The sequence below is a fragment of the Pseudorca crassidens genome, chromosome 7 (genome assembly GCF_039906515.1).
Source record: "Pseudorca crassidens isolate mPseCra1 chromosome 7, mPseCra1.hap1, whole genome shotgun sequence".
NCBI classification, from domain to species: Eukaryota; Metazoa; Chordata; class Mammalia; order Artiodactyla; family Delphinidae; genus Pseudorca; species Pseudorca crassidens.
Window position 1 is genome coordinate 48,652,628 of NC_090302.1, and position 25,190 is coordinate 48,677,817.

The 25,190-nt window shown below is 40.7% G+C and overlaps 1 protein-coding gene and 1 pseudogene across 7 annotated transcripts in view; one reads left to right on the top strand and one right to left on the bottom strand.

Annotated features, from left to right (window-relative positions):
* Nucleotides 1-25,190, top strand: part of TRPM3 (transient receptor potential cation channel subfamily M member 3) — a 519,386-nt gene that overhangs the window by 298,733 nt on the left and 195,463 nt on the right. For 3 of the 7 annotated variants that reach the window (XM_067744178.1, XM_067744179.1, XM_067744183.1), the window contains exon 7: nucleotides 6,102-6,176. The exons of the other annotated variants lie outside the window; for them this stretch is intronic. In XM_067744178.1, the coding sequence (XP_067600279.1) occupies nucleotides 6,102-6,176 (75 nt within the window). The remainder of the gene's footprint in view (nucleotides 1-6,101; nucleotides 6,177-25,190) is intronic. 7 annotated transcript variants of the gene reach the window in all.
* On the bottom strand, nucleotides 4,308-4,761 carry LOC137227039 (transcription and mRNA export factor ENY2 pseudogene; annotated as a pseudogene).

Here is a 25,190-nt window from a genome sequence, read left to right on the forward strand (position 1 = left end):
TCCCTCATCTTTTTATAGTACCAAACTCAGAGGTATTGTGACTTTTCCATTCAGACAAACTAAGTTTCTGTAGAAAATAGATTCAATGTTTAGAAACCCCATTAGAAAATAGTATAAATAAATTCAAAGAACAATTGGGAAAGCAAAGAAAATATTTGCAACCATGACAAAGAGCTTATTTACATAATAAGCAAAGGGCATCTACAAATCCTAAAGGAGAATCCTGTAAGAAAATGGGCAAAGTATATCAACAGGAAAATCTTGGGGAAGAAAATACAAATGCTCAACTTCACTCAAAATTAAAGAAATGGGGCTTTCCTGGTGGCGCGGTGGTTGAGAGTCCGCCTGCCAACGCAGGGGACACGGGTTTGTGCCCCGGTCCGGGAAGATCCCACATGACGCGAAGCGGCTAGGCCCGTGAGTCATGGCCACTGAGCCTGCGCATCCGGAGCCTGTGCTCCGCAACGGGAGAGGACACAACAGTGAGAGGCCCGCATACCGCAAAAAAAAAAAAAAAAAAAAATTAAAGAAATGAAAGCTAAGACAACAATGAAATTTTTTTAACCTATCAAATTGACAAAAAACAATTTAAAAATATCTGGTGTCAATAAGTGTGTATGGAAATCTGTACTGGAGGGTGTGCAAATATGGGCAACCTTATCTGGAAGATAATTTGGCTACCCCTATTAAATTTTAAATGCACATACCTTTTGGCCCTGTAATTTTACTTCTAGGGATTTATTTTATGCATATTTATTGCCATATGGTTTATGGTAATAAAAATGGAAATAATTCAAAGATTCACCAATAAGTGACTAATTAAATTATAGACATACACTGTATGTCTTATAGACATACACTGTATGTCTTTCACTGTAGACATACAGTGAAAGACTGTGAAGTTATTATAAATAATGCAATAGCTCTGTTTGGGCTCCTATTGAAAGATACCCAATGGTAGTTTTTATGTCCTTTTCTTAAGTTAAAGCCTATTGTACAACAGTAGAACTGTGTGTTTATGATCACATTTATGTTTTTTAAAATTATGTGTGTGTGTGTGTATATATGCTTACAAAATATCTTAAAGGACACAGATGAACAATTATAGCTTCTAGAGAATGAGACTTTTGAGGTAAGGGAAGTAAGATGAGAACTGACATTTTCCACTAAATACCTTTTAAAAACCTCTCAGTGTTGTTTTTTGACAATGACCAAATATAGCTTTTATAAAAGGAAGGAAGGAAGGGAAGGAGGGAGGGAGAGAGAAAAGGAGGGATGGAGAGAGGGAGAGAGGAGGAAGGATGGATGAAGGAAGAAAACTTTTTGGAAGTAGTCAGCCTATCCATGTTCAGTACTTTCTTCCCACAAGTGTATGTTTATCATTCTTGACCTGTGGGTAAGGAGCCAACACAGCTGTGTTTGACACACCTTGATTTCTCTTGCTCACTGAGTCTGCTGGCAATTCTTTGCTTCATCTAAGACAAAAGGAAAGAGTCAAGTCAGGAGACCTAATGGAAGAGGCTGGTCAAAGACATGCCATGGAGAATAATATTCTCAAATCATATAAAGGATGTGTATAAAACAATAAGACAACATAACAGGTTTGAATCTTATATTTGATAGTGGCTGGAATCAGAGCCAAAATTATCTTCCCTGTTTGGAGTTGGTAAATCACAAAATAGCCTAAATTTATTCCCAATCCTTAGCCATAACCAGGTAGCCTAGTATAATGGGGCTCCTGAAAATGCCCTACTTCTATACCTCTACCATGAGCACAATTCAGTAGAGCTAAATTGTTCATTTTCCTTTTATTAGGCTCTTGGGCACCCCAAAGTCCAGCTCCCCTCTCCCTGGATCCTACTCCCCGTGATGGAGTAGGCTCACACACAGCTCATTCAACAGCCATTTCATGTTGAGTATTGTCTGTGATGCTCACACTGGAAAAAATGGCTCCCACTATATTCTTGACTCCATTGTACTCGTTAGATGCTCTGTATGGAGCCAAAATACATGTTAGAAGTTCGTCAGCTTTTCAAAATATGGCAAGAACGAGAACTCAAAATATCTGTCATCTAAAATAAGTAGTGATCGCTCCCTCTGTTATTTTCCCCTTGATAGTTCTTCTGTTACTCCACCAGTATTTGCTTGTGTGCCTACAATATATAAAGCACTATAGAGGTGGCAAGATAAATAAGACATAATTGTGCACTTGAAGAACTTAGAGTTTTACAAATAAGTTAGCAATAACTAGCTATTGAGTGCTATTCTAAAACTTTACAAGGAATAACTGATTCAATCCTTACAACGACCCTATGAAGTGAGTACCATTATTATTCCCATTGGCCAAAAAGAAAACTGAGGCACAAAGGAGGTCAAGTAATAGCCCCCAAGGTCAGACTGCTAAAAAGTGGCAGACCCAAGAAGTCTGCCTGCGTCCATGCCTCAACTGTTGTGCTCCACGGGCTCTCAGTATGCAAAGGGCTGCATTAAACAGCAACAAGTGTCAAATGCCCTTGAATGATACGAAATACAACAGGAATTCAGACAGAAAGCATTTCTGGATGGAATGTTCATGGGGGCGGTGTAGTCAAGGTATTCTCAGGAAGATTTTGACAGATGGAATGTGGGCAATGGATTGCAAGCCATGTGGGTGAAAGCTTTCAACATTTAGAAAGGTAGTGCATAGCATGTGGTCTAATTACATTTATTTTACTTTCATTAAATTGTTTTTCCTATCTTCATAAGCAAAATTTCAGCTGCAAATATAAATAAGGTCTATATGCGAACTAGGCTTAGTTTGTTTCTTTAGGAAACGCGATCATCAAAATCATAAGGATAAGATATAGATGTTTCATTGTTTCCCTTTTATTGACCCTCCTTAATAGAATGATGTAAAGGTAGAATATAGTGTAATATGATAAATGGAACATTATTGTGTATACATAGATATAGATATATAGATGGGGCAGAAGCAGAGCTATTCATACTCATGGGATTCTATATATCCATAACTATATATTATCATTGGTATTATATATATATATATATATATATATATATATATATATATATATATATATATATATATATTTCACCTAGTTCATTGCCTTCATTTTCCAGATAGGAAAGCCCACTTGGAAAAGGTCAATCAAGTGTCCTACCTAAATTCATACAGTGAATTAACTGGCACAGCTTTTACCTGAACTCACGACTCCAAACTCCTAACTGCTGCTCTTTGCTCAGCATTGTCATTACCTTAGTTTGGGAGGTACTTCTCTTATTCTGTTTAACAAAGCACCAGGGGAACTCAAATAAGAAAAGGTTCTCCAGGCACCTGAGCAAGGAATAAAAGCAGGGCACTTAGGATATCAACGTATTTGATGCAAAATCCTTAGCCCTTTCTTCTCCAGTTTTTCCCCTTGAGACCATTTCTCCACTGCATCTTGAAGGGTAAGCAAGGAAGTATCAAGAGAATTGGAATCACAATCAACAGACACTGGATGTTCAGACATTTCCATTTTTAGCTGTGCAACAAATCGGCAAAAATCTGGTTGATCTGCACTAAAATGTCATTTAACTTTTGTTCATTAGGACTTGGTAACTGTGGGGGGAAAGAAAGAAACTAAAAATACCAGTGTGCTGTTCAGTCTGCAGGAAAGACACAGCTAAGCCAATTTTGTGCTTGGTTCCTTAAACAAGCGCTTTTGTGGTAAATTTCCAGGAGGGTTTGTGTCATCAGCTCTTTGAGGGTTTGCTCGTAATATTTAACAAGCTGTCTAATTGTTGCACAGAGTAGTGGAGTGGCCTGGGGAGGTGTGTGCTCCCAAACTGAATTTATGTTCTCAGGAAGGTGCTAATTAGTAACTTTCTGGAAAATGTACAGTAGTTACTCTTGGCTTGTTACTTTTTTTTTAATTAATGAGATATTTATTAAAATAACACATTTAGGGAAAAAATCAATACAATTGTATGCATCATTACTGAAAACTGTATACCATCATACAAAAAAGGATTTTATTTTGGGAAATCGATTCCTAATTTATGGCCAGTTCCCCCCCACCCCGCCCCCGCTGCGTTGGGTCTTCCTTGCTGCGTGCAGGCTTTCTCTAGTTGTGGCAAGTGGGGGCTACACTTCATTGTGATGCGCGGGCTTCTCACGGGCTCTAGGCACACAGGCTCAGCAGTTATGGCGCATGGGCCTAGCTGCTCCGCGGCATACAGGATCTTCCCTGACCAGGGATCGAACCCGTGTCCCCTGCGTTGGCAGGCAGATTCCCAACCACTGTGCCACCAGGGAAGTCTGGCAAGTTTTACTTTCAGAAATAAAACCACAAAACAACACAATCTAATTCAATCTTAAAGGCTGGCATGCTGAGCAAGGAATGTTCTTATTCTTTGTAGGAGCTCCTTCTTTACACTGTCAGGTACCAGGGCTCTGCCTTTTGGTGTGATTTCAGCCACCGAGTCATCAACAGTAATGTGTTCTAGTCCTTTTTCTTTAATTACCTCTTTACAGTGTGCCTTCAACTGATCCTTCCAGCCACATTCAGTTAATTTAGCTCTCAGCCACTCTTTGAGGCATTCTCTTTCTCCAGTTTCTATCAACTTTTGGTTAATTGCTTCTCTCATCTGCGCATCTTTGTTCATCTTGCTAGCCACCATCACCGCGGGCAAGGGCTGTCCCTTCCCAGTGATGAAATGACCCTTGCGCTGACGACCATTACCTACCACACTCTTCGGCCGCCAGGACCTAGACCCTCCTTGGCTTGTTATTTTGTAAACTATTGATAATCCAGAAGAACCAACCCTTATATTTTGTGCTTCAAGTGATATTGCTTTGTGTTTTCCCCAATGAGTACATTCTTATGAAGAGGCAGCCCTGCCAAGTTATGGGCACTGAGGAAATTACCAAGTGATGTTTTATGAAAAGTGGGGTGAGACCCTACTATGCCTCTCACCAACCAGCTGTCCTCTGCCCAACCAACAACCAACAACTACCACCCCAAGCTGTGGCTGCTCTAGAAGTCTGGCTTGATTCTAGGACACTAGGGCTCGAACCTAACTCAAGGATCTGGGCCCCTCTGGAAATGCTGTTTTAGGGAAGGAGCAAAAAGGGGCAGAGGCAGATTCTCCTGAGGCCTAGATTTGAAATGAGATCCCGCCTGAGTCATCTAGCCTAAAACTAGCTTGTTAGTAAGTTAACAACTCCAGAGACATTACTTACCATTAAATTTCTCTCCCAGTTTGGGATAGAATAGCCAGAATTGGTAGGAAACCTGTTATAATGAAATGTCTTTGACGACTTTTTTTTGGAAGATAGATAGATAGAAAGGTAGGTAGGTAGGTAGATAGATAGATAGATAGACAGATAGAAAGAGGTATATGATAGAGATAATATGTGACAGATAGATATAGATATATATGGTTCTATCTATCTATCTATCTAATTAGTCATTTTCTTGGCCCATGAGAGAAGAGAGGGAAATGTGGGGATCTCTTCAGTAAATAACATGAGCTATGTTGAGTGACACATTGGCAATGGTTTCAATTCCCTTTTAAAAAGAAAAGTTAAGTACATTATCCTCTGAAAAAGTACTTCTTTTAGGTCAGAAGTAGCTAATTACCTGAGAATAAGACATGTATCTCTAGAAATCAGAAAAAAAAATGTTTTTAAAGGGAGGGAGGGAGGAATCCAGTACTTATTCAGCCTTGGAAGACATAATTATTGTTATAATTAGTATAACAAAAACAAACATTTCTTGAGGATTTACTAAGTGCCAAGCATTGTTACAAGCACTTAACATGGATTAATTCATTTAACCCTTTAACCACTACAACAGTTATCTAGGCTGAAACAGAATAATGAAGGCTATGTCCTCCAGCAAAGGGAATGTTGATTTTAAGGACCCGTTCATCTGAGGGAGCAGTGAGACAAGGCATAGCTGGTACAGAGTGCTGTTTGATGCTTTGCGTAGGTCTGAATATGCAGTTGGGTTGCCATCACATGAGTAAATTTATAAATTGGGAGATTGGTCTGCTTTAATAAAATGTGAATCCAACCATTGGGTTGTAGAAATTTCAAAGATTTTATTTTTTGACAGGATGCCTGCCGTTTTTCTCTCTTGATTCCCGCTTGTTTTATTCATTTTGGGGTAGTTGCCAATTAGACCCAATTGGTAAGTATAATTAATGGACAACATGAATTTCCTCTTAAACCCCAACCAAGAAAATTAACCATAGAAATAATGATTTCCTTTACAAATTCCTAACACTGTCCCTCCCTGTGACTGCTGTTTATCTCTTCTAAGACATCCAACTACACCAGAGATTAATTACTCCCTATTATTTTTCATCTTAATAATACCACATAAGACAGAGAAGAGAGAAATGAGCGTTTATTGAGGTCCAAGTATATTCCAGGCACTGTGCTAGCATTTTCATATATACTGTCTCTTTCAATAGTCACAAAAACCCTTCAAAGTAGGAATTATTATCTTCCTTCTTTATAGTAGATGAAATAGCATCTCAGAGTAGTTAAGCCCTTGTTTTATATCCAGTTAGTGGTACAGACAGGTACAAACCTAGGCTGATAAGATTCCAAAACCCTTGCTCTTTTCACCCCACATAAGGAAGCATTATTTCATTCAAAAAGACACTCCGCTAAAATTTTGTTACCTTGGAGGGTTTGGGGGTCATTATTTCATTCAACAACTATTTGAACACAAACTCTGTGTCAGACACGGGTTGAGTATTGGTTCAGCTGGGAATAATCGTCAGCAGAACTTTGGGTGGAGGACAGTGGTTAATGGCAAGATGGTAGAGGAATTCACAGGAACAAGAGGAGGAGGAAGTAGGACAGGGTGGTGGCATGGGCGGTAGGGGTGAAGACAGAGGAGCTCCTGATCGTGTGCCCATGGCTACAGTCTTTCTTCATGTGACTCGTGGACTTCCCTTTGTCATCCTATGCCTGAGAATATATGAAGGAGGCTGGGAAGGCAAAGGGACGTTCAATTGTCATCACTGGCATCTTTTTGATCATTGCACCATCATCCAATGCATTGGGGTAACCATGACATGAAGTTTTCCATCATTGAGCTCATAACTGTTCCATGAGATAAATAACAACTCTGTAAGTTAAAGGTCATAGCAGAGCTTCATCCAGGAAGCCCTGGAAGTAAGAAACAGTGAATTTATATTCTCAGAGACTGACAGCCCTGGATTCAAATCAAGTGACCTGAAAAGGATGTTAAACTTCCTCTGGGCAGGTTACATGCATATCAGGAACATCTCATTGTCTTCCTTGGATGCTGTAACATGTTCAGCCTAATCATTCAGACTTTTTACTACTGGTAGAATCAACCAATCAAGTAGAAGACCATCCAAAATACAAATACCAAATTCATGATCAGTTAACTTTGGACTGTGATAACTTGCCATTTTCCAGATGCTCTCAACTGAATGTGTTGTTTGAAGTTTTTCTGCCTTTTAAAGAATTTTCCCTTCAAAAGATAGGTTGTGTGAAGAAGACAGTTACAGTTTAAACATCTGCCCTCTCTTCATTTTATAAAGTGGCTTGACAGAAGTTGGCTGTGACACTGAACTGTTTGCCATGCTTGTTAATGAAAAGTCACCTTGTCAATCAAGAAAATAACAGAGTCAAAAGAATAATATTGAAGGAGTAGAACAAATTTAATGAAACCTGTTTCTTGGTATTTGCCTGTCTTGTTTATCTGACTTATTTTCCAATTCAAGCTAGGAGCTCTCTCTTTTTTAGGAAGGAACCCCATTCCACATTGGAACTCTCTGTTCAGGGACTGGGACAGTTCCTGTAAACAAATGAGTCTGAAACAGGTAACTGTCCACCATTCTGATAAGACTTAGGTTCTTTTACACGTAGGGAAGAATGCTGAGATCTCCTTTCAGATTAGAAAGATTTGGGTTGCAAATGTTTGACTGGCATTTTGGTCTCGGTTGCTGGTCAGAACTAATAGGTCCTTCTGGTGGCAACTTTCTTGGTGGGACTCAGTCTCTTCCTTGTTTCACTAACTGGAAGACCTTCCATATCTTCTCATTTGTTGTTTTTCTAGCTTTCCTCTCCTTCCTAATGCCTGTGGACCTTATGTCCCACCCATTCCAAGCTACTTGCAGTTTCTCTTAAAGGACATGCCCTGTTCGATGTGTTTTTGTCCCATTTTGACATTTGCTGAAATTCCAACCTGTCCCAACTCTACTTATTGGCAAAAACCTACACTCTTAAGTCTAGCTTGAAAATCTTCTTTTTTCTGAAATACTACCAGAAACCATACACACACACACACACACACACACACACACACACACACACACGTGATCCTCTTAGGCTCAGTTATTCACCACATAACCCTCGTTTCCACAGCACTCTGTATAAACCTGTGTTGTAGCATTGCCTCTTTGGTAGAGCGGTTGTCTGCCTGCACCTCCTCCCTCACCACCTGTAGATTGTGAGCTCCATGTGAGCAGAGCCTGAGTCATACTCACTTTTGTCATCCTGCAAATCTAGCACAGTGCCTGACACATGCAGGTAGGTAGGTGCTCAATAAATTTTTATTGTAAACATCAATACTTGGTTTTCTGGCCTTATTTTTAACTCTCGTTTCCAGCCTGATGTAAAAATGTAATAGAAGAGTTTAGAAACTAAAAGCTATATGAAAGGGGACACATAATAAAACAATAATACATAGATTTAGGGAGGATAAATAAATAGGAACGTGTACAGGTAAAGACCATCATGCATACTTCCAACTGTCATGGGCATAAAAAGGTTTATTCTGGAAATTTGACTGCATTTCTGTTGACTTGTGCTTGTTGTCAAATCATTTCTATCTTGTGGATTTAGAGAGTCTAGGATATACATTTTTGTAGCAGCCAATGCCATCATGGCTTCATTATTTCCATTTACACAGAAAAAGAAATAAGTATTGATTTTTCTGCACTTATCTAAAGTGATAAGTGCCCATGGCTGCTTTTCAGTCTACATTAGGATCAACCATTCAGTAGAAATGCATAGCTAACTTTAGAAAGTTAGACAAACATAAAATAGATGGGAAAACTTGTGCTGACTGAGTGCTTTTCTGCCATAATCAACAATTTTACAGTAGGATATATTTGGAGACGATAAGGTATCTCATTCTCTAGGGGTCTTTTAAAAAAGCAGACTGAGATTTTAATTCACTGGAGATGGGTCAGGCCAGGGCAATTGTCATAGGGCCCTTCAAAGCCGCTTCCCAGGATTTAAAATAATTTGCCCATCCTTTGAAAATACTGTTTGGATCATTTCAAGCCATTTAAACTAGTGGAAGTAAGCCTATATTTCATATAGGCTAGGAAAATGACTAGAAGTAGTGCTCCCAGAATGTCAGTAATAAAGTTGTCATAAGTTTTAACAGAATAAATATCTTTTAACTTGAACCCTCAGCTTAAGATCATTAAGCCCTGAGAAATAGGAGGAAAATAGAGATGTTATGCCCTAATACTGGCCAAATAAGCATGCAGCTTTTTTTTTTTTTTTTTTTTTTTTTGGCATCCATCACTGAAGCAACAAGCACTCTTACCCTTACTGAACAGGCTGTCCCTGTTCTGCAAGGAGGCCAGATTTCACAAGCCTCACAGAGTCCCACATGCCTGCAACCCTGCAGGCAAACACTCAAGTCCTAAATCCCAGGCAGAGGAATCAACAGTTCTTGTTGGCTAACGAGCCTTGACGTCTCTGGGTCCACATGGGGTTCTGTGGGCAATTTCTGGTAGAATGAGGCAGGGTGGAAAAACAGGTGCACCTTTGCTAAAACAGAGGGCTGAGGATTGAAGAGTCAGCTTTCCTGGTCATCAGAAAGATCTGAGCTGAACCCTTCCTCATTAGCAGCATTTCGTCCACCCAAAGGGAGAACACAGGAAGTGCATATTGACTCTGGTTAACATTAGAATTTATTATGAAATCATGGTGGAGTTTGGGGAGAAGTGGAGAGTTCATTACACCCTGTATTTCCATTTTTCTATCCTGTTTTCTTGGTTTGAGTGGAGCAGGGTTTGTTTTGTTCCATTGATTTATTTATTTCCATTATTCAAGTAATAAGAACCGTTGTTATGAGTATGAATTATTGTTCATAAACTTAGGTATGTAGGAAATGTCACATAGTAACAATTTTCCTTAATTCAAATAAATCCAATTCCAAGCCCCCTTTCCATCTAGTTTTGGTAAATTCAATCTTTATCTATTAGGTGTCTCCCACCCTCTCCCTCTCTCTCTCTCTCTCTTTCTCCCTTCCTCCCCCTCCCTCCTTCCCTCTCCCTCCCTGTCGCTGTCATTCTTCTTCTCTCCCTCTTCCTCTCCTCTCTCCTCATATTCCTCTCTCTTCTCCCCTCGTCCTCTCCCCTTCTCTCCCCTCCCCTCCTCCCTCCTTCGCTCCCTCCCTCCCCCCCTCTTCCTCTCTCTCTCTTTCTCTCTCCCCCCCCTTCCTCTCCTCTCCTCCCACCTCTCTCCCTCTTTCCTCTCCTCTTTTCTCTCCCCACCCCACTGTCCTCTCTCTCTCCCTACCCGCCTCTCTCATGCTTATGATGTACCTGGAAAACTGAATAAGAGCCTTTTAACCTCCCTCAGCCAAGGTGACCACTGATAAAAACAACTGCCCAAGCCTGCTTGGTCCCTCCAGGGTGGAAGGCTCTGGTGCTGCCTGGCCGAGTAAAGCCAGCGGTATCTTCACCGCAGCTGGCATCCCCGTGGCCAGGGCTCTGCAGCCCCGACTCAGCACCCCAAAGGCACTTCACAGCAGCCCCCTCAGACCAGATGGCTGTGCTAATCCCACCCTTAAGGAGCTTACATTTGAGTGGAAGGAGACAGAGAACAAACAAGTAAAATACATAGTGTATTGCATAGTGATAAGTGCTGGGGAGAGAGAAAAAGCAAAGAAGGCAGAAAGGCAAGTGCAGGGAAGGGGCTGCAATTTTCAGTAGAGTAGGGGGAGGACTCCCTGAAGAGGGGACATCTGAGTAAAGACTTGGAGGAAATGAGGGAGCAAGTTGTGTGATGTTTTGGAGGAGACCATTTCCAGCAGAGGAAACAACATTAAAAAGGCGCTGAGGTGGGAATGTGGGCAGCATGTTTGAGGAGCATCAGGAGGCCTGTGTGACCACGTGGACGGAAGAGTAGGAGAGGAGTGCGGAGGAGGCCAGAGAGGAAACAAGGGCCAGGGCCAGGCAGGACTGTAAGGCCTCTGACTTTCACATTCACTCTGTGGGAGGTGGGAGCTTGTGGAGTTCTGAGCAAAGGAATGAGTGGTCTTGTATGTTTCAATAGACTCACTGTGCCTGCGGAGTTGAGAGTCATCCAGATTGGGAGCAGGAATGAAAACAGAGTTGCCAGTCAAGAGAAAATGGCACTAATCCAGGCAAAAGCTGATGGTAACTAGACTAGGGGTGGTAGCAGTTGAGGTGAGAAGTAGTCAAATTTGAACCATGATATGAAGGTAGACCAGGCAAGATTTACCATCAAATTGGATATGGGGTATGGTTCCAGATTTTGGAGGCTGATCAGTAGAAGAATGGAGTTTCCATTTTCCAGTCTGGAGAAGACTGTGGGGATGGGGATGGCAGGGATGGGACAATGTCAGGAGCTTAGCTTTGGACATGTCAGATTTGAGAGGCCTCAGAGCACGCGTGGAGACGTCGAGAGGGGCACGGTTATGTGAGACTGAAGTTCGGTGGAGATATTTGGCCTCGAATTATAAACGTGGAAGTTGTCTGTGTGTCGACAGTATATGAAACCATGTGAGTGGATGAGATCACCAAGGTAGTGTGTGAGGAGAGGACAGGACAGGAGAGAACCAAGAACTGAGCTTCGAGACAGTCCTTCTATCAGAGGAGAGACCAGCAAAGGAGATAAAGAAGGAGCAGCTAGTGAAGTGAGAGGGAAACCAGAGGAGAATGCTCTCTGGAAGCCAAGCAAAGAACATATTTCCAAGAGGAAGGAGTGGCCAACTGTGTCAAATGCTGTTGACAGGACAAGTAAGGAGAGACCCGGGAACTGACCATCAGGGATGTTGCGAGTCTTTTCTGCCTGTCCCAGGAGTTGGATAATTTCCTCCCCATCTCATCCGCTTCCACCTCTCCCCATCAAATACACTTGTCTTTCTCCTCCTCCTCTTCAGAGCATCAGCGAGCTTAGTTCTTTAACAAAAACCATCATGAGAGCTTATCTTCAGGCCACCAGCGTAAACCTCCTGTGAGAAAAGACAGCCCAGTGGGCCTTTTGGAAATAAGGAGAAGAAAAAACAAATTTAAAATGAAATATGAATTAACTGATAATCAATGATCCCGCTACACAGGAAGATATTATTGACTTTTAGGCAAAGTACCAAGTAGAGAGTAAATTAAATATACGTAATTTCCAGCAGTGCAGTGAAACCCCTGTTGAATTAGGATGAAGTGGTGGGCCATTGATTTTTAAACGGTTGTAGGTGTTGAATTGCAAGAAGAGTGCATATCTTCCGGTGCGGGCAATAGTCAACCAATCACATGCAGCTAAAACAGGTGTCAGTGCTTGGCTGACACAGGTTTCCAGCTTGGTTGGTTTCTCATTGATCATAGGCATACTTGGGCTCAACATACTAACAGATGTTGCAATATATGAATCATATTTATCACATTAGTTAGACTCAAAGGTTGGCAAATTATGGCCTGTGGGCCAAATCCAGTGCATTATTCGTCTTTGTAAATAAAGCTTTATTGGAATATAGTCGTGTCCACGCTCCATCTTTCATGCACCGTCTCTGGCTGCTTTCATGCTACAGTGGCAGAGTTGAGAACTTGCAGCAGAGATCATCTAGCCTGCAAAGCTGAAGATATTTACTGTCTGGCCTCTTACAGAAAATGTTTGCTGACTCCTAGTCAGACTTCAATAGACTATTAGAAGTATAACAGGGACATTTCAGTCCTACTCCATGGGCTTTCATCTTAATTTATTCCAGGGGGCACATCTTAGATTTCACTTCTTTTCACAGGTGCAAAGTCTCCACTCCCTACAGTTTTATGCTAGGGTGTTGGTTCTCAGAGTGTGGTCCGTGGACCAGCAACAATAGCATCATCCGGGAACTTGTTAGAAATGCACATTCTCAAGTCCCATTCTAGACCTACTGATCAGAAGCTCTGAGGGTGGGGCCCAGCAGTGTGTATTTTAGCTGATCCTCCAGGTGATTCTGGAGGATGCTAGGCTTGAGAGCCATCCCACTAGAGCACACACTGGTAAGAAGAGCTGAGAACTGGAAATGGGCATTTCCACACACCTCTTCTTGTGATAATTTTCAATGCACAAACTAGTTCTTTGCACATTAGAATCAGGATTTTAAGAGCAGTCCTTAGAGTGCCACGCTCTTCTGTGTAACATTAGGATAACCCATTTACGAGAATGATAGTATTAGCACTGAGTATTGATGTCAAATGACTCTTGGTGGCAGCAGTAGGAATAACTCAAGTGGCTGTTTCACACCAACTCAACAGAGCAGGGTAATGAGGTTAACCACCCCCATGCCCCTGGGCCTTGACTGTCTCTGATTCTTCATCATGACACTCCAGTGTGCTTAAGTGATAGAATGTAATGAGACATTTATTTATAAGAGAGAAGTAGAAGGCATTTATATCCAACTCCATCAAGGATATGCTAGAACTTTATGAGAAAAACTTTAAATTGATCTTTTCCCCCTACAGAATTTATGCAGGTGCTGTTGTATTGTTGCTATTTTCCTTTGCTTAATGATCTAATCCTTCCCTGGAGCTTCATGCCTCTGTGTGGCTGGAAGAAGAAATATCTCTGATAACAAACAGCTGTGATTTATTTAGATGGAGCTAGAAACTGGATCTCAAGAATCAGAGAGGGGCAACAAGTGAGTCTTAGCCTTTTTAAGCCAGGAATAGGTGAACAAAGGAACAGTGAACAAACTCAGGCCCCTTTCTAAATATCCAGAATTGGCGTCTATTTTTAAAAATCTGCTAGAAACGAGTTTGAGACCCTAGAGTGATCATATGTACAGATTTGTCCAAAACTAAATAATTCTGGTTTATAGTGATCCTTGTCATCCCAGAGTAATTATTAATGATGACCTCTTCACTTGCAAGAATGTCCTGGTTTTTGTATAATAAATCACTTGGTCACCCTAGTGAGAGACAAGCCAGTGGAGTGCAGAGTGCAGGCTCTGAATTTCCTAATAGGTCTCTGAAACCCTGTTCAGACGTGATTTACTCTCAGTGCCTCAATTTACTTAACTGTAAAATGGGGATGATAATATCTCTATCATAGGGTTGGTGAGCAGATTAAGTGAGCATATGCAACTCGCCTGGCTGAGTGCCCAGCACCTGGTGGGTGCCTCGTAGACGCTACTTCCCCTACAGGAATAAGAAACTGTCTTCAGTCAGTTGGCTGAGTGGATTTCACTACATGAAATCATTCACTGCGACCCAGAAATTCATAAGCCCCCTTGTTTGGGTTCCATTTTTAATAAGCTTTTTTTAAATCTGTGGCAATTGTTGTTTCCTTTTAAGGAGCTGTAAAGACATTAAGAAAAAACTGTCTTTCAGAAGAGGCCATATTTGCGTCTAAAAAATAAGATCACGTTCACAAACTTGAACCAGAGGTTCAAGTTTGTTAGATGCTGCTGCAAAATGAATGCCAGAAACAGAAGTGACTGCACTGTAATTCATGGTGTTGGAGCTTGAGGAAGTCGAGTGAATTATAACTCACTCTTGACAGGCCAAGATGCAAATTGACCAAGAGTTGAACACTGGAGTTAGGCAGATGGAGATCAAAATATCACTTTTATTAATGATGAAGTAGTTGAAGATAATGACTTATTGTGAGGGCCAAATGGGTTTGCCTGCTTACCTCAGCCCTCAGACAGCCAACCAGAGGAGAAATTTGGGTCTACAGAAACAGTTTTACTAATATTACTGACTGGCACTGGTCCACAGAGGAAAATGAAAAAGGATGCTAAATCCTCCTCACTGAGAGACTTTTAGTAGACTCGTCCTATCCAATCAAGAAACATGGACATGAGTCACCACCAACCAGGTTACTCAATTCTATATATAGAGACAAGAGAAGGACAAGGGGCTAGATGTGTCACATTAATGGAGCCCTCCACATGGAAACTTGACACCAGAGGAAAGAAGGTTTCCCATGACATTGTCACCATATTTCTCACTGAGGATTTAGTAACAGTGAAAATTTGATCAGATTGGACACATTATCTTTTGGAAAAGATGCCAGATAATCAAATAAAAATGTATCGCTTTTCCCAACCGCTGGTCAGAAATTGGATTACATACCATTACCAGCTCCCAAATAGTCAGTACCCTTCCGTTGTCTCATACATGATAATGGCAGTCAGTTATTTTAATAACTTTAATAACCTTTGTGATGAATGAAGGTCACTCCTGGCCTACAGCAAGTTAGCTGCTAAAACGTATCCATCACCTCAGAGAGAACAGAATTAGGTTTCTACTTCAGTCATATAGTTCCCTATTTATTTCAACTGGAGGAAATAATAGCTTTCACAGACATCCTTCCAGCAAGGGGAAGGGTGTAAACCTTTGTTCGCGTCTTTCTCCCCAGTGTCCAGGACACGTTGTCACTGCAGCTGGGTCCAATTCTGAGAAATAATAAGGCTTCAATTTAAAAGTACAAGACAGCTGAACTGTAATTGGCTATTCAAGTTCCTAAGAATCTGGACTCTTGCAGACTTAATCCAGATGGACAAGGCAATGTGTGAGCACCCACCCAGGTCACTCAGCGTGTTCTTTTCTTGGTCTCTGACCACCACTAAGCCAGTAGTGAAGGCCTGTAAAAGGATACCAGGGACCACTTAAATGGCTGTCATCTCCACTTTGAGCAGTTTGCATCAGTAGTATTGAGGTATGATACTTAGTCCCCTTATAACAACCCATCTATTCATGTCATTTCAGCTGTGCTAGTCCCAAGGTATAGACCCTAGGCATTGTACCTTTAATTTTACTTCACAAGCATTTATTTGAACTACCTTCTAAGTATGAGGCACTATGGAAACCAGAATGTTGTCTAAGAGGGGTGTGGGTGTTTCTGTCCCAAAGGGTTTACAATGTAGTGGATGAAACTTTCATTAAAGCAAGGCAGAATTTAAAAACTGCCAAAGGATATGTAGAAAAATAAATAAATAATGGGACTACAAAGGAATGAATAATTAATACTGCCTGAGGGAGTTAGGAAGGGCCTCAGGAATTAGTAACATTTGAACTGGACTTTGCAGATTGAGTTAGGGTTTCTGAGGGGCTACAATAAATAGCACCTCTTTTCCTCATCCAAGTTCTAAACACTTTGAGAAATAAAAGAAGTAGTTGATGGAACTCAGAATATCATTTTTAGTTGGGGGACAAGTTAGCAGACATGGCTTTTAGACTGTTGACCAAGTGGGATTATTGACTCCCCAGAATTAGGCAGAATTCCACAGTAAGCCTTCATTCCCCATCCCACCACATACACCCGCAGGGACAGGGCCCTGGAGGATTTGGGAGATGTCAGGCTTCCTGCAGGCAGGAAGATGCCAAGAGAAAGAAGAGTGAGACTGAGTGGGCAAATCCAGTTATTATTCTCAAATCTACCAAGGAGTAAAAGCATAGAAAACCCAAGGATCTGCTTAGGAAAAATTCCTCCTCATGAAACCAAGAGTAGGGAAAGATACTCCTCTCTGAAAATTAGGATGGCTAAAGGGAAATTTAAAAATAGTCCTAGATGGAGGATAAGGAAGATAGTCTGGATGAGACTAGAATCAGAATGAACAGAAAGTTCTGGAGAGAGGGATGAGGCTGTGAATAAAGGTTGGGTCCAGAACATGGGGAGCCTTGTCTGTCATGCAAAATTATTTGGGCTTTTATCTATAAGCAATGGGAACCCACTAAATATTGTTACAGAGAAGACTGTATTTACAGATGATAACTAGCAGTTATGTGATGATTGTTGTAGAGGCAGAGCAATCAGTTAGGAAGCAATCTCAGTAGTCCACAGGAAAACCAGTGAGCACAGAAACTGGGCATTTGGCATCATTCCTGATTTCAGGAGAATTTAAATCAGATCTAAGTGCCCTGGATCTCAGGTCAGTTGATTAAGGGAAAATTGCTTATGTCATAAAACATTTGAAAATTTCTGTAGAAATAATTACATTGTCATATAACCTATGAGCAATCAGGATATACTTGAGGTGATTCAGTATCCTGCCTTCCTTCTGTACCCCAGATTTTAGTGAACTACATGTAGAACACTCTATGATATGCTGGGGATACAAAGATAAACCTACCTACAGAGAAAAGAGATGTCCAAACATGTAAATTAATGAGAGAAAACTTCAAGAGATATGTATGGTACTATGAGAGTTTTTTCCTTGATATCATAGTAGTTGATTGACAAATTTATAAAGTATATTCATTGGCATGGGCTTTTAAGAAAAGTAAATGCTATAAGAACACAGAAGTGAGAATAGTTAATTCTGCCTGGTGGGGGTGAAAGGGAGGGGCCTAAGGAAGACTTTGAGCCTGGGAACTGCAGGATGCATATAAGTTCTCCAGAAAGAGTAAGTCAAAAAGAACATGCCTTAAAGAGGGAATAGAATTTTTCACATTTGGTGCAGGGAGAAGTAATTGCAGTCTCCTTCAAATGACGCAGAGATTTTTTTTAAAATTATTTTGGAAGGGCAAATTAATATACAATTTTGCCATTACCAGCAACATTTCCCTCTCTCTTACCATTTACCTCTCCTACCCAGCCGTGCCCTGCACTGTGGGCTAGGTCTTTCCAAATCATAATTCCCCTGGCTGCTCTGCTGCTTACTAATTTTGCCAAGAAGCCAAAGGATCTTGTACGAGCTGTGGACCTAGATCCTGGCACATTTATAGGGGAGTGTGGGCAAGGAATTATAAAGTAAAATGAGTTAGAATCACTTTGATTACCTTACATTTGAGAAGGCAAGGATGCCTTTTGATGTGGGTTTTGAACAGAGCAGAAACTAAGAAGACTGTAGCTTTGTTTGGGCGAGTTTTCTTGTAGACTTAGATCAATTACATTAAAACATTCAGCCTGCAAACAATGGCCCCAAAGAAAAAAACGCTGGCTCTTTCCTTTTATGAGAGTAATACTTGCCTTACAGCCCATGCCATTGGCCGTTCCCTTTCCTTTGAAACGATTCACGTGGATTGTTGCTTGGATGTCCTAGAAACATATGGACGTTAATAGCAGAACATTTTAATCAGAGCTGTCTGGCCATGAGGGAATAACTGTTTTCCATTGATTAAGTCAAAAGCTAAGTTTGTTTACTAGCATGTAATATACTTGGAGTCAACTTATGAGTTTTGTTATTTGGCATTTACATCTTTGTCCAACCCACAGAATTCAAGAGACTTAAGCTCATTGAAGCACTGAGGAGAGGCCCCTTGGTAGAAGACATCTGGGGAGTGACAAAAAGATCACCTACCCCAAAGCAGAAAGTTTTAGTGTTTTGGATAGGAGATAAAGGAATTTGCCTTCCTAAGCATATTACTGGTCTGCATGAGAGAATATTCAAACTTTGGAAAAGTGTGTATCAAATTATTTATTTGTCAGAGCATACTTTTGGTTTAAATCCATAAAATGCATTTGTCGTCATGAATCATTTATACAGTTAAAATAGAAACCTTTTACAAACCTAATAAATATATATAATAATCTTTATATTTGTTTAACCATATAGTTCTCAGTAAGTGCCAGGCTCTGTTCTAAATACTTGACAAATAACTCATTACTCAAAACAGTGCTATGAATTGTGTGCCAACTCTGTGTATTAGACACTGTGTAGAATTCTAAAATATATTGTTGGTTTATCAAGTCATATCAAGATGTATTTATGCCTTTCTAGGATGTGCATAGTTCCAGCTACCATGTTAGTAGTACAATGTCTAGACATGCTGTCAGAGTTTACAGTAGCAAGGAGGTACAATAGACTAGAGTGACCCATGCTGAGTTAGAAAGTAGGGGTCAACAGGAAGCAGCAGACAAATGAAGGTAGAGGCAGTCATGGAACTGGGAATCAGAGTCAGAGATCAGGACAGGACAGGTTCAGCCTAGTTCCAGCCAGGCAGCCCATGATCTAAAGAAAAGAGTCATCATCTGAGTGAGACAGGTCCAGGCTTCCAGAGTATAGGGCAGAGATGGTCGTGGTGTTGCATGAAGAAGTGCTTCCAGAAAAGTCTACTGAAATCAAGGCAAAACCCCAGTCTTGGGGCCCACATTGCCAGTGGGGGAGCAAGCAAATGTCCCAGGCTGGCTGGCTTATAGAAGAGGGTGCCACTCTCCAGGAGCCAAGGGTATTCAGAGAGGATGGATTGCTCTCTCTGCTCTTGGGCTTAGAGCTCTCTGAAGACCATCTGAATCCCTTCCGCTGTCTGAGTGAATTTCCTTGTTCGACTACATGAGTGAGTCCTCTTCTCTTTGAGAGAAGCAGAGCAGCTCACCATGACTGGTAACCAGGTTTCCCACGTGAGCATCAGTTAAGCTCCAAAATCAAGGCCTGCCTGACACTGTGTAGATGGTAGGCTTACACCCAGTTTAGAACTGAATATTGCCTCTTAAAGCCCTACCTCAGGGCTTCCCTGGTGGTGCAGTGGCCAATGCAGGGGACACGGGTTCGATTCCTGGTCCCAGAAGATCCCACATGCTGCGGAGCAACTAAGCCCATGCACCACAACTACTGAGCCTGCGCTCTAGAGCCCGTGTGCCACAACTACTGAGCCTGTGCGCCTAGAGCCCGTGCTCCACAACAAGTGAAGCCACCACAATGAGAAGCCCGTGCACTGCAACGAAGAGTAGCTCCCGCTCACCTCAACTACAGAAAAGCCCACGCACAACAACAAAGACCCAGTGCAGCCAAAAATAAAATAAATTTAAAAGAAGAAAGGCCCTACCTCAAAAAAAAAAAAAAAAAAATCTCTGCTATCCTCCATTTTTCTCTTACAAAGAGCCCTCAACTACTGTCTTCCTGTGAGGGTCCTCAGGCTGAGAAAAGAGCATCTGAGGACTTTCCATGTTGTTAAGGACAGGCGAAGACTTCCTTGGAGTCAGCAGAGGTGAGGCTGGGGAGGGGAATGTTTGGTGGCAATAAAGAGAAACTCACTCAAAATATATAAAGGAGTATTTTTGATAAAGAGAAATGTGTTTAGAGGAAGGTGTGCAAACTATGGCCCACCCTGTTTTCATATGGCTCATGGGCTAAGAATGTTTTTTTTCATTTTTAAATGTTTGAAAATAAAAGAATAGTTTTGTGACATATGAAAACTACATCAAATTCAAATTTCAGCCTCCATCTGAAAATTCCATTTTTCTCGTTAGTAGACCTGTAGTACAAAAAAAAATGTATTCAGTTGTGTTTTGCAATTTGTCCATAAACATTCTATATAATTTGTTTTCTCTCTTGTTATATAAGTACCTGCATGATGTCCTCTATTTTGCCCATTGTCCTACAAAGCCTAAAATATTTACTATATAGCCCCTTACAGAAAAAACTTTTCTACCTTTGATCTATAGGGGACTCTGTACGAACTACAGCCAAGTGACTGTATCTTGAACTGAAAAGTCACTAATAATCCAGGCAATAAATCCCTCTCTCTCTCCCACTCTCGCTCTCTCTCTCTCTCTCTCTCTCACCCCCAAACACACACACTCTTTCCCTCCCTCTCACTCAGGCCACGTGATCTCTCCTCTGTGATGCACTCAGTTCCCTTCTTTTCTTCCTGCACACAGACTTCTTTGCTTGTTTATTCACCCTGATATGGTCCCATCAGAGCCACCACTAATAGAGGCTTTACTCCCCAAATACTCATGCCCTCCCAGTCCCTCCCAGTTACTCACCTCAGGTTCAAGGTCTCCATTCAAAGTGCAGGAAGGCAAATCTGGCCCACTGCAGGTCTGGAATCTACCTCCATTCCAATCAGCTTTGAAAGATGCCAAGTAAGGCTGCCCTTCTGTGCTGCGGACAGTTCAGTTCTCTGATAGGCGAGTATGGATAGAGAGGACATGATGGGAGTTGCCAGTACACATGCCACAGTGACCTCTTTGGTTGGCTTTCAAGATTTTTACATTCAGTCCACTCATCCACTCCCCCAGTTCTGGCCTTTGGCCTTCAATCGCTACATGGGAAAGCAAAGCAAGAAGGCAGTGTCCAAAATTATAGTCCTCTGGTGGGGGCTGGTACTGAATTCCTAAGAAAATACCTGCAGCATTGATAATGTGAAAAATAGATTGGTTCAACAAGAGAAAAAAATGCATTGGAAACAAACAGAAAAAAAGGGGATTGGCCATATTAATTCAGTAGATTTAACATTCTTAGTCCCCAGGGTAAGAAATGCTATGCACCATCTGTTTTCGGTCTTTTATCATTGTCTCAGAGAGATGTTTCCATGAATTCAAACTCTGTATCTTCAACGTCTTGACAACCTCATATCTTCAGCCAAATTTACTGAGATTTTAACTGCCAAGATAAAATATACATGTATGTTTATTCTGGAATATTGGCACTAGCTTTAAATATGGAAAGATTGTGTATGGATGGGGTCTGTTAAGTTAAATATCGACAAGGGAGTTGCCATAGGGATTAGTGTTGATAGGAAAAGACATTTAAGCAATTTGCATTATCTTTACCCCTGCCTAGTCCTCCAATGGCTTGGAAATTTATGCTTCGGGGAAAGACCCCAGTCCTTTTTCAAGGAATTTCTTCCCCACTAGAGAACCAAAAGTGTCTAAAAGTGAAGCATCTTGTTGCATGTGGTTTCCTTTTGACTGCTTAATAATTTGTGCAGTATTTTATATTTCCAAATGCTTTTCTAATCCATTTAGGGGCAGAATTATAGTGGCAAAAAAAAATGTAGTAAGGATATACATAATTGGTTTGAACTAGGATTGGCATTTACCAATTGAATACATCATCAGGATTTGCTAAAATGAATGGGTTTATTACCCATTTCCAAGTGGGATCAGGCACATTCCAGTAATAGTTCTGTTGTCTTGAATAGATAATGTATTCTATCTCTAAAACATGAAGGCAATATCTAAAACATCTGCTTCCATTGAAGACTGAAGAGACATTCTAGTTAAAATGAGATGGATTTTTTTTTCTTATGTCATTCCTTGATATTTTCTTGGGCTCACTCTGTTCCTTAGTAGCTCAAAGATTTCCAGTCACGTTTCTTTTTGCCAAAATAAAGCATATTAAAATATTGTCTTTCTATACAGTAATATTCTACAGTTGTACCTGAATATTCATGTTCTGGGAATCTTCCTAATTATAAGAAGCACCTTAAACTTAATAAATAAGAATAGTATCGAGTGTTGTCAGTTAAACACAGCTGATTACCAGCTTTATTTAATTTTCATAAATCCATCCCACAATTTGCAGACCATAGAAGAGATTCATTAAGGGGAGCAAGAACCTAATTCTCAAACTTTTGTGAAAAGCCGTGGTATTATGCAAACTTCAGCCACTATTTCTCAAGTAGAGAGTAAACTGGTGCCCATTAAAATGAGGCAAATAGCTTGACTGCTTCTTCTCCCATCACTACAGTAGTTGTTAATGCCCCCCAGGTCTGTATAAAGTTCTTTTTGTAAAATATAAGATCTTAAGGGGTTAGTGAGTTTTTACGGCCCCATTCTAGTCCAAATACAGGAGATGGTGACCAGTATATCTATTGGTCGAGTCAACCATTGAATCAAAGACCAGACTATTCAAATGAGAAATGGGATAAAGGGGACATGTTCAGTGCTTTTTTTTTTTTTGCGGTACGCGGGCCTCTCACTGTTGTGGCCTCTCCCGTTGCGGACCACAGGCTTCGGATGCGCAGGCTCAGGGGCCATGGCGCATGGGCCTAGCCGCTCCGTGGCATGTGGGATCCTCCCGGACCGGGGCACAAACCCGTGTCCCCTGCAACGGCAGGCGGACTCTCAACCACTGCGCCACCAAGGAAGCCCAGTGCTTTTTAATAATATACACATTTTAATAATATAAATTTAAAATTTTGCAACATAAAATATATTGACAAATTCTCACTGTATGCACACTTTGAAAGCATATGCATTCTCCAAACAAACTTCTAAATCATCAAGAATCACATAATCCCAGAACTGGCAAGGCCAGTGTGTTAACTGTGTTCATGTTATTGCTAAACAGCGTTAGCTGGTAAACAGAAATACCTACCCATCACTGACAGACTCATTCTCAAAGTGATTAAGATCTTCAAGAAGTCATCGCTCATGTAATGTTTGAAGCCTCCTTTCTAAATGACCTGTACTGTAACAATCACATGATCTGTGGCTTTGGTCATTAAGATTTAGCTAAATATCAATCTTCTATGCTCCATCTCCATGTAAATATAAACCGTTTTCCAACAGCAAAAAAATTATTCCTTAGGCCCACTGGCATTTTAGATCATATATAATGATGTTGACAGTAAACCGAAGGATTAATTTGGTTTGATCAAAATTCTATTTATCCGGGGCTTCCCTGGTGGCGCAGTGGTTGAGAGTCCGCCTGCCGTTGCAGGCGACATGGGTTCGTGTCCCGGTCCGGGAAGATCCCACATGCTGCGGAGCGGCTAGGCCTGTGAGCCATGGCCGCTAAGCCTGCGCGTCTGGAGCCTGTGCTCTGCAGCGGGAGAGGCCACAACAGTGAGAGACCCATGTACTGCAAAAAAAAAAAAAAAATTCTATTTATCCAAGCATTTCACTACAATACACCAAATATTTTTACAAGTAGCTGAACTGTTCGTAGATTATAGTCTCATGTTGGCAGAAAGAGAGAGAAGAAAAAGGTCTTTCAGAATTTTAAGACATTCTTCTCTCCCTGCCACCTCCTTCTTTACACCACCCAACCCAATCTTTGTTTACGCCAATTTTGACAGTATTTGAATTATTGGAAGCCCAGGCTTAACTGCATAGTGGTCATAACAAAATGGGACAAACGTCTAAGAGGTTATCTTCTGCAAAGAACCATTAACTGGGGTTCAATTTATAATTTGAAAGCCCGAGGTCAACCTGGAATCCTCTAGAATGTAGTTGCTAAGTCCGTTACTCAAGCTCACATTTTTGTAGGCTATAATGCTTCCAGTTCCAAAATTACAAAAACTAAAAAGTGTGGCAAACATCTTGCCTCTTCCTGAGTAAGCAACTCTGCGTTGCTCTAAAATTAAATTCTAATGGAAATCTCTAAGAAGTTTTTGGTTATAGTAGAAAATGAAAAATTATTGCAATCAACTAAGGAATTAGCCTACTTTCCCCAAAACCAAAAGAACAAGTATTGACCAAAAAGATCTCTGAGGGGCCTAGATAAAATGAGAACGTTTTGGTGATAATAGAAGTCATATTTTTTTAAAACTATAAATCTAAACTACTTTTTGCGAATGGTCAGTAGTTTCAGCTGAGCAAGGCTTACACTTGTGAGGCTCTTCAAAGGAATTTATGTTAAATTTTTTTGTGGGCATAAAGAAAATTGTAGTGGTCCTTATGAATCCAGCTGGATCTGCAGTGAATTCCCAAAATGTTTATTTCACTAATAAAGAATATACCATTCTTCTTTTTTTAAATGCTTTTTCTTTACTAATGATGTCATATTTGTAAATCTGTGGTTTTCTCTAGAGATTTTTTTTAATATCCTATGTCTAAAATGTAATTTAGAAAAGAAAATGTCAACAGAAGAGATAAAGAAAAACAAGGAAGCAAGATTTTTATGAATAGGCTTCAGGGATCCATGAACTTTTGAAATGCATAGAAACATTTTTGTGACTGTCCTTATGAGCATTTATTTTTCTGGGAAAAGGATCATTAGCTTTCATCAGATTCACAAAAGTTTTCAAAGATTCTTGTCTCCAAAAAATAGGCTAAGAACCATTGCTTTAGGTCATTACTAATTATTTGATATCATTTTCTTTTCTCAGAAATAAAGGTAATATGTGTGATGGGTGTGTGTGTGTGTGTGTGTGTGTGTGTGTGTGTGTGTGTGTTGACAAAAAGGCTTAATGTTACCATATATCCATATATTGGCATGTTTAATTTACACAAAGCATATTTTTAGGCACGGCCTGATTCTCTACCACCTATAACTAAGAAAATAAAAAATGCTTTTATT